This window comes from Peromyscus eremicus, chromosome 6, assembly GCF_949786415.1.
Source record: "Peromyscus eremicus chromosome 6, PerEre_H2_v1, whole genome shotgun sequence".
NCBI classification, from domain to species: domain Eukaryota; kingdom Metazoa; phylum Chordata; class Mammalia; order Rodentia; family Cricetidae; genus Peromyscus; species Peromyscus eremicus.
In genome coordinates, this window is record NC_081421.1 from 90,538,052 (window position 1) to 90,555,146 (window position 17,095).

At 35.5% G+C, this 17,095-nt stretch overlaps 1 protein-coding gene across 1 annotated transcript in view; it reads left to right on the forward strand.

The window, feature by feature from the left end:
• Dpyd (dihydropyrimidine dehydrogenase) overlaps positions 1–17,095 on the forward strand; it is an 839,421-nt gene that overhangs the window by 214,743 nt on the left and 607,583 nt on the right. The window contains exon 6 of the mRNA XM_059266163.1: positions 16,329–16,525. Coding sequence (XP_059122146.1) covers positions 16,329–16,525 — 197 coding nt within the window. The remainder of the gene's footprint in view (positions 1–16,328; positions 16,526–17,095) is intronic.

Sequence of the window (17,095 nt, forward strand, 5' to 3'; positions counted from 1 at the left end):
TTGTAAAAAGTATGTAAAGGGCAAAATATTCTTTTTTCCAATGACTAAACTATTGACATGAGATTTAACTCAAATGGAACATGATGCAAATGATTTTGCATTTTGATTGATAAACAATGATTGATTTTTGACCTTTAAAGACATACAAATCAATATTTATCTACCAAATTAAGCAAAGGTTAGGAAAGCAAACTAAACAGAAATAGAACATTTTTTAGAATTGTTTTTCCTGTAACTTAGAAATGATTTTTAAAAATATCAAATCTCTAGTCTTCTGTTATTGACAGAATCTGTATGCTCTGCCTCTTTGTTCACACATAGGTGTGTAATTTGGAAAGGGAATAATTCACACCTACCTAAGCCTGCATGAGGAGCAGGAAGCCAGCTTCTGATATATGGTCCTTTGTTTTAATTTCTCTTCAACTCTTTTCTGTCTTTGAATCTGCAGTATGATGACTTGACCTACTCCAGATACCTTTGTGCATCCGTGTGATGAGAAAACTGCAGAATGAGTTCTTACTCTGAAGAAGGCAGATGGCCTCATAATCATACTAGAATTCTTTAACAACATAGGCTCTATAAAATCTTTTGGCAGTATTGGTTTGGTGTGGGTGTAATCAAGTTCAGAGCAATTTATAAATTTTTGTGCGTAAACAAAGTTTAATTATAAACCAAATATATTATGTGTTTATTCCACAACAGCAACCACAAACTATACAAGCTCTAGGTCCATAGAAACATGGTAGTGTTACAGGAATAAATGACTGCAAATAATTGCTATTTTGGGGTGAAGTGATGGGGAGCTATACATTCCACTAGGATTCTGAGGCTAATAATTTAACTTTCAAAGCTTTGTGTTACTTTCATGGTAGGTAATTAGGCCATGTTAGTGGAAAGAATAAAGGGGGAAACTCCAGATACAGTGCTCCTATGGCGGGACATTTATTTTGTGATATCAGGCTTCAAAATGTGGGTAACTAACAAGCCATGCCATTTAGTTATTTTGGCATCTTGGACATGAAACAACAAAGGGCCAAAGTGATTTAAATAATAGTTAATATTAAATAAATTCACTGATGCAGTGTTGGGTAGTGGTGAATAAGCCCTGAAATCACCTCAAAGTTCACGTTATTTTCCTTCTATACATAACTAACAAAAGACTCCATAGATATAACTAACTTCCACAACTGTAAACCTGTTTAGAAAAGCTAGAGCTTTGTATTATTTCCAGTATTTTGCAATCTCTCATCTACCCTGGGAAACATTTCTAGTTGATGACAGGCTTTATATTAATCCAGGTTTTCTGGATCCAGAGTCGATCAGCAACTACAGAGACTCCTGACTCAGGATAGAAACCTCATCTGTCCCAGTCACCATACCTCACAACTCCTTCATCTTCTGCTAGATAAGTAGTGATCACATTAAAATTAAAATTGTTCCAATAAGACCAATACACACATTCAAATAATTTTCCTTCCTAAGGCATATTTTTTGTATGCTATTAAAAAGCTTTCCTATTAACCATGTAAGTATCACTCCTCATTCAGGGAGAATCTAAGCTTTGTAGATCTTGGGAAAATACAAAAAAGAAATTGAGTGTCTTATTTTAAAAATTACACTTTTTTTCATAAAATTACAATGCATAAACTTGGCATGGGCCTTATGTAATGAGGGGTGCCAAACCTCTGGTTTTCCTATCATTTTCTTTTAATTTAAAAGCCTGAAGACTGATTTTGTGATAGCTGAGTAAACTCATGAGCACATTTAGCACACTGATGATATAGTTAGTGAAACTAAGGAATAAAACATACTAGTTCATGGATCTAATTTAAAACTAAGATACATTATTATGATCAGAGATAAGAGCTAATGCTAATGACCAAGACTTTGGTCAGATAATTTACAAATAGGCTTTGGGATAAAGGATATTTGTTAGATTAATATGATCACTCACTTGTCTTGTTATCACAAACTTCTATTACTTTTAATCAAATTCCTCCATACTGTACCTATTTTAAATAGTGTGATCAATAACTGTGAACTCTTCTAGTAACATATACACACAAGGTGAATTATTTCTAGGAAAAATAAGATAGAGATGGAAATAGTGTGCAGTAATGCAATCAATAAATTTGGATCTAGTGAAATGGAACCTTCTGGACTCTAAATACAGTACTATCTGTTAGGATTTCACTTGCATTTGTTCCTTTTAATGCAATGATCACTAGACTGGACTGATGTTATGACAGATACCATTAAATGTATAACATTCTTCACCTAAATCCTTTGGAAATCTATAAAAAAATACCCAATGCCTAAATGACAATTAATGGCAAAGCTCTAGCAATGGATAAGTCTATCTGAGTTCCAGTATAATATTCAGTTTGTTGTAAAGTGGTATGTTAGAATTCAGAGGTTCAAAATATAAAGTAAGGTAGTATGACTTGGGGTCCAATGACATTATAGCTGGCCAGAATTGCATGATTAAAATTATTTGCTTTATTTCTAACTGTATTTTTATAAGTTGAAGTGTAGACACACTCTTTAAGAGTACTTATGTTTTAAATTCATGAATTTTAATTGGGTTGACTATTAACTACTTAAAAGGAGTCTATGTTTCCATAGATATATTAGATGATTATTATGTGTAGAACAAAGATATGATATCAACATGAATTGTTTGTGACAGACGCACTATGAATTTAATTCAGACCATTCATTTTACACTGAAGGATAGCAACAAAATTAATGAACATATATATATACACACACACACACACACACACACACACACACACACACACACACACACACACAAAATACACAGCAGAAGTTAAAAGGCGTAGGAATGTGACTTGGAGCCAGAAATGGTATGGAAGCATTCAGCTTTAAGAACTTGGGTTACTCTACAGTAGTCTCATATAAGAACCCAGAGATGCTGAGGCAGATATCTGGCATTGGTCTAAGTTACAAAAGCATCAGACATGGTAGAGAACCAGACTCACTTATCCCTATTAGAAAGGTTTATGAATTGACCAGGCATGCTTTCACTTGTCTGTAATCCCAGCTCTTTGGAGGCTAAGGCTGGAGGGTTCTTGTGAGTTTGAGGTTAGCATGAGAGACAAAGCAAGACTCCATTTTAAAAGATCAATGAAGGGAAATAAGTAAAAAGAATAACTTAGAATTAGGTGCAACTAGTATGTAAAACTGTCTACTTAAATAGAACTGGGTAAAGAATCACATAGGGTCATATAGCCTGAGTGCTGGGCATGCACCTGTCAGCACAGGAATTTGCTTCTGCAGTGCCATGATAAAAGTATTTGTCTAGCATATCATTTTGAAGGCATTTTGACATTTCACATTTTGAAGGACTGCTAAGGGTCTTTCTTTAAGGTGATGGAAATAAATTGAAGGAAAGACAAAGAACCACCAAAAATGTGGTGAATAAAAAGATTGACTGTAAGATAGTGAATAGCTCATTTTGATGTGTTAAAATTAACATTGACATACAGATTTATATAATGTATAAAATAACATTATTGATGAAAGGTGAAGATAAAACAATCTTATTAAAGATATAATACTCATAAGTTTATATACACATCACAGCATAACCTTATGCAAAATTAATAAGGATCATTTGAATAAAAATTTTAATTTGGTTAGAGAAGTCTAGCCAGGCAAGAAGTCTAGTCATCTGTAATCTCAGTACTGATGACACAGATGCAGAAGGACCATGATTTTGAAGCTAGCTTGAGTTAACATTGAGGCTCCATTTTTACAAGAAAATGTTATGCTAATGACAAGTGTTTTGAATAGAAAGGGGATAGATGGCTACATTGATAGATAGATAGATAGATAGATAGATAGATAGATAGATAGATAGATAGATACTATATCTTGGGCATATAGAAGTAGAAAGATGGCAGACGTATGAAATAATATAATACTATACAAAGTAACAAATCAGAACATACAATCAGATGCCAGGATGATTCACAAGCAAAATCTTTGAAAATAGTTTAATGCAGAATTCTCTGGCATATCATTTACAAGTCCATTCCTATTATAGATATCTTCCAATTACTGGCTTTTTATCATCTTATTTTTGGTTATGAAGAACATTGGCCTTGTTATTAATCATTATTTTTCATAGAAAATTTTGTATATGCAGAGCCATCCTGGAATGTAAATAGAATAAAGGAACACCTTTGCAGTCCTTCATCTCAATGCACTTGGTGTCTACTGTAGATGTAATTCTAAACAGTCTTATTAAATAAGAAACACAGAGCCAAATGCAGAGTTAAAAGCCCAGAGATAAGAGCAGTAGCCAAGAGCTAAGACCACCTTATCTTACCACTTGCTGCCGTCCTTCCCCTGAGAGAGACTTTCTTCCTGTGTCCCGTATTTTTATTGCCTTTCTGTTCTGCCTTCTCATTAGTTCTAAACCCAACCATATGACTTCCTCATCACTGCCTGTCTATACAGACCTCCAGATCTCTATGGTTCATACTGAGATTAAAGGTTCGGGTCACCACTTTGCTGTGTCCTTGAACACACAGAGATTCTGCCTGCCATGTGATTGATTAAGGGCATGTGCCACCACCGCTTGACTTCTACTAAATGGCTTACTCTTAGCTCTGATCCCCAGGCAACCTTATTTATTAACATACAAATAAAATCACATTTCAGCACAAATAAAATATCACCATAGTCTACTTTCTATCATCTTTTCCCTGACAAAGAATAACACTCACTGCATGGATTCTGGGATCTTATGTCAAATTCTGGTAACTTATGTCCAAGAATCCATACTTGGTTTATAAGGATATCATGATGGACAAAATAGAAAAAAAACTGAAGATGGCAAATTCAGTAAAGTACTGATCAGGAAGGATAGAGTACTGTTGGAATAAATATAGTAGATGGCCTACCATAGAGAGGAAGCATATTTGAAAAAAAATGAAATTTTAGCTAGGTTCCAAAAGCTATCCATCCAAACCAACCGACTCAGAAATACGAGAGCTGGAGAGATGGCACACTGGTTAAGAGCATGCATTGTTCTTGCAGAGTTTCTGAGTTCATTTTCCAGCATAGAGATCAGGTGGCTCACAATTACATGGAACTCCAGCTCCAGGCGACCTGAACTCCATGGGAACCTGCCTTCATGCATGCATATATCTCCCCTTTCCATCAATGAACACAACCACAAATGAATATTTGTACAAAAAGAATTTTGGCGAAACTCAGACCATAAGCAAACATCAGTGCATAGAACATCGATTGTTGTGAACCCACAGCTGATTTTTTTGTTTGTGTGAGTGAAATTGCTTACCAAAGTATCAATACACATATTTTCAAATTGTATAGTGTCAAATTGAATGATGTAGTTAAATTGTCCAGTCTCAAGTCTCAAATTTAATATTGAATTATAGCCATAAAAGCATGGACTGTTAATTAAAAAGTGTGGCTATAGGTTGAAGTCTCCATAACCAAAATGGTCAGAGTGAATTATAAAGAAAAAAACATCATTAACCTATGAAGTTACATCAATGACTCATTTGATTCTCATAATAAATTACTGAAGAAATTTTTACTCATTTAGTGATAGAGCTGATATGGAGAGGAGTGAAGTACTTTTCAAGATAATATGTACTTTTTATTTTAAGATATGGCTTAGGTATCAAATTTTTCTCTCATTTAGGTAGGTTTACATTCTACATCCTTGAAAGGTACCATTTGCAAATCCTGCCCTAGATGGATTGCATTGTAGCAATTCTGCATATAAGGCATGCACATTCTGATAGCCAGACAGCTTCTCCTTAGAGTTTCAATGTTTTTACTTATATCAGTGTCTAAGTTAGAGAGACCATAATAGTACTTTCTAATGGAAGTAGAAATTAAATATAATGGATCATTCTAATTCCAAGTGGCTCCTATATTTACCACAACAGAGATATCTCTCTATAAGGTTTATTTTAACATTAAATTGATGAAGTAAAATTGAATAGTTAGTAATACAATAATAACATTGATAACCAAATATTCCCATAATATGAAGTTTTCCTCATTTCTAATATTCACAGGAAACCACATGTTGTCCTTCTGATGTTCTTGATTTAACTGCTGTGGAGAAAACTGCTTGTCAGCCAGTCCAAATTTACTTCTTTTCAAAGGATGAATGCAGTGAAGAGTTTTTATTTAGTATTTCCTTAGATATCACTTACAAAAGAAAGCAAGTTATAGAAAAAGTTATGTAGTATCTTCTAAATGACTTATAATTTAAGGCAATGAATTTTTGAATAACATTTCCATCTTGTTTTATTCAAATGTAAAACTGTAGCCACAATTCCATCCTATTAATTAAAAACCAGCAAAAGGAAAAGTAACATGTGCTATTTTTAGACAAGCACTGATTGAAACATCACATCCTCAAGAATTCCAAAAATTATTCCTATTCTGTAGTGTCATGGAATTAAAAATTTTCTAAACATAGAGTCTCCAGGGAAGATTGTGGAGTCCAGATCACCATTATAACTCATCTTTCAACCATTTTGTTCTGAAATTTATAAGGCTATTTAATTGTTAGGATTTCCCTGTGGTCTACTTCTGCTACTGTTTGGTTAATAAGAACAAATAAAATATTTGAAGAACAATTAGAGCTACTGAACACCCATGTGTATTTTCATTATGTACCCTTTCAGAAAGAACAGATGAAAATAAGTTGCCCCAAAATTAGAATTAGTAAATATGTTTGCATTAAGATAGTCTTCTCTTTTTCATTTATAGAGTGGTATAATTTATAGAGTAGTATAAAATGGCTAGAAAAGCATAATTTCTCTCCCCAATATAAGCGGCTTGGAGTAAGTCCATGGCTTCTTACCACATGTCACAATTCCCATTTATAAAATAAGGATACTCTATTCCCTGTTTTGAAATAATGAAATAGAGAAAATTTCCTAATGCTCCTAAAGGCAATCTGAAGTGATGAACCAAATGTTCTTTCCAGATAGTTGAAAGGCCAGAAATCACAGAATGTTTATGCCAGGAAATGTATTTGAAACTGCTCCCCCAAAACAATATTGGCTGTAAACTTTTTCCTTGTTCACTGCAGTAGTGGTATTTTCCTTTGTGACTTACTGATTTGTAGAAGCAATCATTATAGCCCCAAAAGGTTTAAATTCCTTAAAAATCATGTTGAGTGCCTACTTGTGGTAACTCTTGTTCTTACCATGAAATTAAAGGTTGGGAAGAAAGTCACTCTTTTAATAACTTTTTGGGAGACACAGTCATATATTAAGAATTAAGTGAAAATATATATGAAATACACATCAAGGTGCTTAGACTCTAGGTAATAAACAAGCCTTCTAGAATTTTCTAAAACTGTTTTCTACAACAGTGTTAAAATATAACACTGTTACAGCTTGGATATGGAGAATGGACTTCCATCTCCCCCAACACTGATTTGTTGAGGATTTTTTTTACAAGCTGGTGGCATTATTGACAGTTGGTTTGATTGTTATAATATAAGCCTCATTAGTGGGTTTAATTGATGAGTTCATAGATGAATGGGCTGGGAGCGGTTGAGGTCTAGTTGAAGAAAATTGTCACTTACAAGGTGTGTCTTCTCCTGAGACTTCTGTTTCTCTGCCTCTTTATTCATATATTGAGTCATGATTTTCCACCACATTTTATTTGCCAAGATTTTTTTTTCTGCTATGTATGGGTCCTGAAGGAACAGAGCCACAAGCCCATGGGCTGCTACCCAACCTCTGAAACCATGTGCCAATATACAGACTCTTTATTTTAGCTGTTTCTTGGGTATTTTGTCACAGCAAATAAAGCATTGTTAACACAGGCTTGAAGAATATTTGATAAGTAATACTGATATAATGCTGAAATAATCTTAAAATAGTCCAAGAACTACATTGATATGGAAACAAGGATCTAGAGCTATGTAAGATCATGCAATAGGACATGAAAAAAAAATTCAGGTAAGGAAGTAAGGAAGAAGATAACCTCACTGTTGTTGATGACTTTGATATAATGTCAAAGGTACAATCTGAGAAAGAAATTATTGAGAATCTGAACTTTGTGAGCTTTGGAAATATTTGCTTGACAAGAACTTGAAAATGTGAAGTCATATTAACAATGCAGTGGACACATCTGATAAACAACTGTTAATCCAAAATATATCGTGTATCCTTTTTTTTGGGGGGGTCGAGTTTCTATGTGTAATTTTGGTGCCCATCCTGGATCTCACTCTGTAGATCAGGCTGGCCTCGCACTCACAGAGATCTGCCTGGCTCTGCCTCCAAAATATATACTTATGTATGTATATGGGTGCATTGTCTGCATGTATGTCTGCACACCAGATTCCATTATGGGTGGTTGAGAGCCACCATGTAGGTACTGGGAATTGAACTCACTTCCTCTGGAAGAGCAACCACTGCTCTTAACCACTGAGCATCTCTCCAGACATCATGAATCCTTAAAACTCACAATATGAATATAAACTGTCCTTGAGATCTCTCTAAGAGAGATGCACTGCTGGCAAGGAGAGAGGAGAGCGACACTTCCCATCATCCACCATCAGGGAAGTGGAGATGAACAGAGCTGGACACCAGCACATTTATTGCCTTGGTATCTCAGTCTGTTCAGTACAATCAGTCAGTTAGGTTGCAAATAACAGATTTTCCAGTGCTAAATCTTAGATCAAGGTGCTTGGTTGGTTTCTGATGGGAGCATATTTTTCTGATTCTTAGATGATGCATTTGCTCTGTGTCCTCCTATATGGAAGGTGCTTTTATTTTATTTTTAATGAAGGATGATCCAATTCATCAGTAAGCCAATAACCTTCTCCTTCTAGAACCCTCATCACCTAATCACATCCCGGAATCTCTACTGTATGACATTGTAAACTAGATTTCTACATCTCATTTGTAGAGGCACATTTAAATTACATAATACTGAAATACAAAAGGCAGCACACTGACACTACCAATTGCAACAGCAACACTCATTCATTTCCAATGTAAGGTAACTTTGTGGTTTCTTACAGACTTAGGCAAAACCTATTCTTTTAATGAATTTGACTTTTAATAATTATTCTGGTTAGCTGCTTCCTTGTTGGGCAGTTTGGGTTTAAATATACTCTATCTCAGAATGTGACCATTTTTTGTTGTGTGACCCAACTCATTTTGAAAGTGTTATATGCATTAGAGTACTTCATTAAATCTTCATAATACTCTCATGAGATACTATTGGCTCCATTTGAAATTAAATAGAGCTGGGAGGTGGTGGTGCACGCCTTTAATCCCAAGACTCGGGAGGCAGAGGCAGGCGGATCTCTGTGAGTTCAAGGCTAGCCTGGTCTACAAAGCGAGTTCCAGGAAAGGCGCAAAGTTACACAGAGAAACCCTGTCTCAAAAAAACAAACAAAAAAGAAAGAAAGAAAGAAAGAAATTAAATAGATAGAGAATGAAATATGTTAAAGGATTTCTTCAATACCCTGCACCAAGGGAATGCTGGAAGTCAAGGTTTGACCTAAGCAGTCAGATTATAGTACCAGACTATTTACATCACTTTTGGTGCTAAAAGAGAAAAGCCTCTTCAATATAAAGTTACAAAGCATACAACAAAACAAAGCAGGACAAAACAGACAAGGATGTTACTTATAAATTAATATTCTGAACATGGCCCTGTGTTGAGTGTCAACTACATGTGGAATTGGTAGGTTTCAGGCTATACAAATCAGGGGTTGACCATTTACATTTTGGTTCGTATGCCTATGAGGGGTAAACTCTTGGTTTCTTTCTGACCTGCTGAGTCCCTAACAAGGATCCCCAAACATATTGTGACTCAATACATATACTTCATAGTTTTGAAAGGAATATTCAAAGTTTTATTCTTAAATATTAAAATAAAATATCCTTAGGCTAAAATATACACATATTGAATACTATTAAGTAACTACTACTGTATTTGCATACCATTAGCCAGAAACCATGGGGGACATACTTAATTTCTTAGAGTTAAAATGGGTTTCTTCTCTCTCTCTCTCTGCTTCTAAATGAATGCAACAAGAAAGATATTCCATGAACCCCGTCCTATTTTTTTTTGTTGTTGTTTACCACATATTAGCTTCACATAATAAACTTTTGGACAGAATGAATCCTTTAATCATCATACACACTATTCTACTCTCAACAAAGTCACTAATAAATAATTATTTTAAAGTAATTTATATTTTATTAAAGTCTTTTAAGATGTAATGCTAATTTCCAAAGGCCAAATTTCAACATGGCAAAGTAAATTTTATAATTATTAATTCATAAAGCTAAGAGTACCCAACTGAATGTGAAACAAATGTGCATTTATTTGAATTCCTAAATGAAATCAACTATCTCTCCACTATCAATTTTAAATGTGTGTTTTAAATGTGTTTTTTTTTTGCAGAAATTATGTACAAATATTAATTTTGGAAAATATAATGAATTCCAACTACATTTTTATTAATGTTCCATAAAATAATCAATCATAGGGACTTAATTTCCTGCTAATGTTCTCTAGAAAGAAATAAAGTGAAAAGATAAATATTGATTCAAACAGTAGGAAAGTGTCTGGAGGGACAGCTTAGTGTTTCAGAGCAGGTACTGCTCTTTCAGAGGGCCTGGGTTCAGTTCCCAGCACCCACATGGCAGCTCTCAACCATCAGTAACTCCAGTTCCAGGGAAATATTTTTATTCTTCTCTCCTCTTTGGTTCCCTGAACACATGTACACTTAAGTACTTTAGGCACATACACATAAAATTATGTGTTCAAAACAAAACAAAACCTCATTCAGAGAGTCAGCAGACGGCTCAGGAGACACACGTACTTGTTATGGATGCTGATGGTCTGTGCTACATCCCTAGGACCTGCACGATGAAGGAGAGAGCTAAATGTAAATACAAGAAGAAAGAAAATCTGTACTCTTTAAACAGTTCACCAAAGTACTGGAAAGCATATTTATAATTTTTTAAATTGTAAATTATAGCCAAGAATAAGAAATCATTTTGCCAAAAAATTAAAAATTCATTAGCAAAAGGAAACAGTTCGATGTGACTGGTAAGAAGACTCAGCTTGTAAGTGCGCTTGCAGCCAAGCCTGACCACCTGAGTCTGATTCCCAAGTTTCACATACTGGTAGCAAAATATTGAATCCCAAAAGTTTTCTGGCCTTTGCATGTTGTGCTCCATGGTACATGCATGCCCCACCCTGAAATACACACTCAACAAAAATCATAACTAAGGATTTTAAACTTAAAAAATACATCCTTATATATAGGAGTCATAAAAATGAAAAGATGAAGTCAAAGTTATGTCTGTCCTTAACAATTTTGTGTTTTAAGAAAGAAAACAGTTGTTACTGGTAAAATCTATGGAGAATTTGAATTCAAATGGCAAAATGCTGAGGACCATTTGGCTCAAACTGAGAAAGAAGGTTTTCTAGTCCTTGTTGCTAATGCTCTTTCATTTTCATGTGGAGGAATCTGAAAATGATTCATGTATTTTCGGTGGCAGAATTTAGACCCAGATGTTGGTATGATGAGGTATGTCTACAATGAGGTCAGGTAGATACAAAAGTTATATTCCTCAGTGATAGGAAAATCTTTCTTTATATTGATCATTGGCTGGATTTTCTCAAGAGAGGAAACATTTAAAGAAAATTTCTGTATTAAACACAGACAGCCTGTCAGGTGATTAAATATTATGATATGCCCATAGTATGAATGTATTCCAATGTCACTTCTACTTCTATTGGTAGTCAAATTTTGGAGAGAGAATGGTGAACAGATGCATGATAAATCACATGTGATCGCTCTCTCTCTCTCTCTCTCTCTCTCTCTCTCTCTCTCTCTCTCTCTCTCTCTCTCTCTCTCTGTTTTTCTCATACACATACACACACACACACACACACACACACACACACACACACACACACAGGATGAGTGTTCTCCCATTGAGCTACATCCCTAAACTAATTTAGTCTTTCTGTCATGTTCATTTTATATACTATAAAATGTGATTAAGTGCCTACAGATCCAGAATGGCCAGAAATTGTTACTATGAAATATTATTGGACATAAATGCACCTTCATTTAATGCCTGATAACTCTGATATTGGGGTACTTACAGCTTTCATCTGGCTTCTGATTGTTAGCACATACCTTTCAGTCACTTACATTTAATGTGTGGATCTTTGCAAGGTTAAATTTTTAAATTGTGTTTTGAATTATTATATTCAGCCTATCAATGTGATAATTACTTCATGTTATTTACACTTTTCACATAACAATTTGTTTTTTTTGCTCTCCTAACCATCTGCATTGATTTGTATTATTTCTCAACTTTATTTCTTCTTTAGATGAAATAATAAGTATCAAACCTCCCCACTAGCTACCTACTTATTCTTTAGCTGTGGTTTAGTAGCTACTGCAGGGATAGAAAATGCACTCTGAACTAGGTACAGTGTGACAGTTAATACATTGACCATGTAAATAATGGTTGGATTTGAAATTTGGCAAGTATTTAGCCTCTCTGGCTCTGTTACACAGTTTAGTTTATATATTACTTAAATCCCATAGGACAGACATCATTACTTTCTACAACCAATTTTAACTTGCCTGTACCCACACATTTAAAAATTTTAATGTAATGTTAATTTTCCTTGAGGTGTATTTTATTGGTTGTTTTGTGATAATCTAATACATGAGTACAAGGTACTTTTACCATATCTATGTCTATCTCCCCCACCCCACTTCCATGGCCTTTCCTTTTAAATTCATGTTCTTTCCTTCTGTGATTATTAAAGGTGTGTGTGTGTGTGTGTGTGTGTGTGTGTGTGTGTGTGTGTGTGTGTAAATCCTTTTGATTCCAATCAGTGTGCCTATAGGCCCATATGTTTATATTTATAGGCCTGATCACTTGGGCATGGACAACCTTTCAGCATCTTATCCCTGAAGAAAACTAAATCTCCCTCCCTGAACTTCTTAAAAATAATTTTTATTGACTACTATTATATCTAAAAAATTCTCTTAGAAAGTATTTCAACTTTCATATTCAAAGTATTTTTACCACCTAAAATGATTTTAGATATTAGAATTTTCCATTGGCCAGAAATATTTTATGCTCACCTGTGGTGATATTTTAATTGTGCTGAAATGTGATTTTATTTGTATGTTAATAAATAAAATTTTCCTGGAGATCAGAAGTCATTCGCAAGCCAGGAAGAGAAGTCAGGTGGTGGTAGCCCACGCCCTTAATTCGATCACATGGCAGGCAGAGTCTCTGTGTGGTCAAGGACACAGCCGAACGTGGTGAGCCTTGAGTCTTTAATCCCAGTATCAACCATAGAGATCAGGAGGTCTGTATGGACAGGCAGTGATGAAGAAGCCATGTGGCTGGGCTTTGAGCCAATGAGAAGGCAGAACAGGAAAGCAATAAAACACAAGATACGCAGGAAGAAGGTCTCTCTCTCCCAGGGGAAAGATGGCAGTGAGTGGTAAGATAAGGTGGTCTTGGCTCTTTGCTAGTGCTCAGATCTCTTGGGCTTTTAACTCTGTATTTGGCTCTGTGTTTCCTATTTAATAAGACCATTTAGAATTTCATCTACTCTCACCTGACTGCTGTCACTTCTTGTAGGAGGAAGCCGCTCACCTTCTTGCTTATTGACATTTTTTTTTTAATTTCTTATTTAATTTTCTTAACCTTGCTTTTTATTACTTTACTTTTCAGCTCCTTTACTGATGCTAAGAAGCAGGTTTTGGTCGGCACTTTTCTTGTTTGAGGTTGTATAAATTTTTGCATTCATTCTTTTAATCTGAGGCTCCCTGGCTTGTTCTCATATTCCGTTATCTTTGCTTTTAAGAATTCAATTATGCACTGGTTGGAACTCTTCGTTTGTTGCTTTTTTTTCTTTCCTTTTTCTTTATTAAGAAATTTTCTACTCACTCCACATACTATCCACAGATTCCCCCCTCCTCCCTTCTCCCACCTCCCAGCCCTCTTTCCCAAGCCACCCTGCATCCCCACATCAGGAGACAGCCTCTGCTCCCACAGTTGGAATCCCACAAGAGAACCAAGGTACACAACTGTAACATATATGCAGTGTACCTAAGTCAGTCCCATGCAGGCTCCTTGGTTGTTGGTTCAGTCTCTGTGAGATCCTATGAGCCCAGGTTCATTGATTCTGAGAGTTGTCTTGTGAGGTTCTTGACCCTCTGAATCCTATATTCCATTCTCCCTCTCTTCTGCACAATTCCCTGAGCTCTGCTTAATGTTTGGCTGTGGGTCTCTGCATCTGTTTCTATCAATTGCTGGAGGAAGCCTCTCTGATGACAACTGGGCTAGGCACCAATCTACATATATAGAAGATTATCATTAGGCATCATTTTATTAATATTTTTTCCTCCAGTTATGTTTGGTTGTACCTTAGGTCTTTGGGATCAAAATAGAAATAAATATCTAAAAAAGCAACATACACAAAAAAGTGAATTTGCCCCAGGAAAGCAGTTTGTTTATATTTTTACTTTTAAGTGTGTGTGTGTGTGTGTGTGTGTGTGTGTGTGTGTGTGTGTGTTGGAGGAAAGGGTATGTGAATGTAGGTGCCTGTGGAGACCAGTAGAGGGTGGTAGATTCTTGGATCTGGAGATAAGTTGTGTATTTCCTGTCATAGACCATGGGAACTGAAAATGGGTCCTCTACATGAGCATTATCTACTCAACTGCTGAGCCATCTCTCTAACCTGAAAGAACCATTTTTTGGAGAAAATATCACATTTTCTAGATGCTGCTATGAACATTACTCATTGCCCTCCCATTTTTCTTTTTCTATTGTTATTATTTTTTTAAAAATAATTTTATTTATTTATTTGTTTATTTATTTACTTAACAACCTGGATGCAATTTCCCCTCCTTCCTCTTATTTGTTGCTTTTTGTCTCTTGTGTTTTTTTCTATATTTACCCCCCAATGTCTTTCCTATGCCTCAGCCACAACAGGTTCTTTTTGTTTGGTTTTTTTGTTTTGTTTTGTCCCATCTCTCAGCTGATTAATATATTTATTGATTTATTTATTTATGCAGTCTATTAGATGTATGAAATTTAAAATCGTGCATTTTTCTCTTCTAAAGTTTTGTTTATGTTTTGAAAAATTCCTATTTCCTGGGAGTTTGTCTTCTTGCTTATATACCTGGTGATGTGATCATAGTTGTCTGGAGGTGTTCATATGCTAACTGTACTCATTGTATTGCATATGCAATGCTTTCCATATTTTTTTTTTATTAGCAGTCTAGATGTACTGATCAAAACAAGACAACATACATGAAAATTTGTCACTCTACTGTGAGGTTGACAGATGAAGGGTTAAGGACTGATTATATGCATTTCACTGTATGGTTGTGTTGACTCAGGTGAGATTGTCTCTCTTTGGTTTGCTGTTTAGAGTAGAGGCTTTCAGAACCCATCTGCATGCATGCACAGTGATCAGATGCCCTGCAAGCCACCCTCAGTGCTGCAGAGGTTCTATTTGGACCTGTGCTGCTCTCTCTCGTTTAGCTTAGGAGTTAAGCTAGTACTCTGCCTTTTCTGCTCTCAGTCAGTGGGATCCTGCATTCCAAAATATTATTGCTCCTGTTTTACAAGATTGACCAGATTATTTTTCCTTGTTTCCTGAGCCATGGCCCTCTTAACCTCCCCCCTTCTCCTAAGGCACGCAAACACACTTAGTTTGGGAACAATGACTGACCCCTAGAGTGTTAAGTCTAAATTGTTGCTTTCTCTCTAGAGCCTTGTACCTCTGAGCCCTGCTTGTTTGCTTCAGTGGCTCTCCTGTGCCTCTAAGTGCCAAGTTATTGCTGGCTACTGGCAGCTCTGTAGTTATTTGCCTCCTTACATGTGACTTGTTTTCTAACTCAGTAAAGAGGCATTGCACTGACTGACATGGAAAATCAACACACGAACACCTACACTGGTTATGTTAGATGTGTGCAAACAATACTGGGGGAGCTCAAAAGAGGAGCATCTGGCATGATCAAGAGTGGGGGCAAGGAATGTGAGTCAAAATGCTTCCCATAGTTCTCCCCATATTCTAGGAAGGCCTTTCAGAGATTGAGAGAAGTCAGCCGCTATCATCATCTAGTTCATAAATACAACTCAGTCATATTTATGTGGAACATGAAATTCTCATTGCTAATTAAAGTGCTAATTATGAGTTGAAACATTAAAAATGTGTTTGAGGATGTAAAATTTAATTTAAAATTTTAATCATCACAATTGATTTCTCCATAGGTGTTCAAAGCAATGAACATCCCACAGATCAGAAGCCCAGCACTGCCTCCCCCAGAACACATGCCGGAAGCCTACTCGGCGAAAATTGCGCTTTTTGGTGCCGGGCCCGCGAGTATAAGCTGTGCTTCCTTTTTGGCTCGGTTAGGCTATTCCAACATCACCATATTTGAAAAACAAGAATATGTTGGTGGTTTAAGGTAATGCCTACATTTATTTTGTGTTTCAAAATGTCAAAAATACAGACAGCAATCAATCCTGGGTGTGGATGTTTTTGTGGTCAAGGAGACACTTCAGGTTCACAGATGCCATCTTACAAGTTCTTTTCCCAAAGACTCACTAATGATGTCATTCACTTGAAAATCTGAAGTTTCACTTAAGCAAGATTGATATATGAATTTCTCTGTCTTTTTCTGAAGCTAGAGAAGTCAGGAAAACTTGATGATGGTGGAAACAAAACAAATGAAAGTTTTAATCCCTAAAAATCTTTTGTCTGATAGAAACAACTAACAAGGATGGGCAATAGATCCGAGGAAAGGTTGGCTCTGTAGAATACTGACTGGAGCATTCACAGTTTGGTCTATATAAAGCATACTGTGCTGCTCATATATTTTCAGTTTAAAGTCATTTTAATTTTTTATTTATTACCACTTTTATTATAAGTGCCATTTTAGAGTATATTTTATAGTGTTTTTTATTCAAGTAATATTTTTTTCAATACTTGGTATGAGTCTTTATTATTGGTGTGAAGTGGGATTCAGTCACATAGT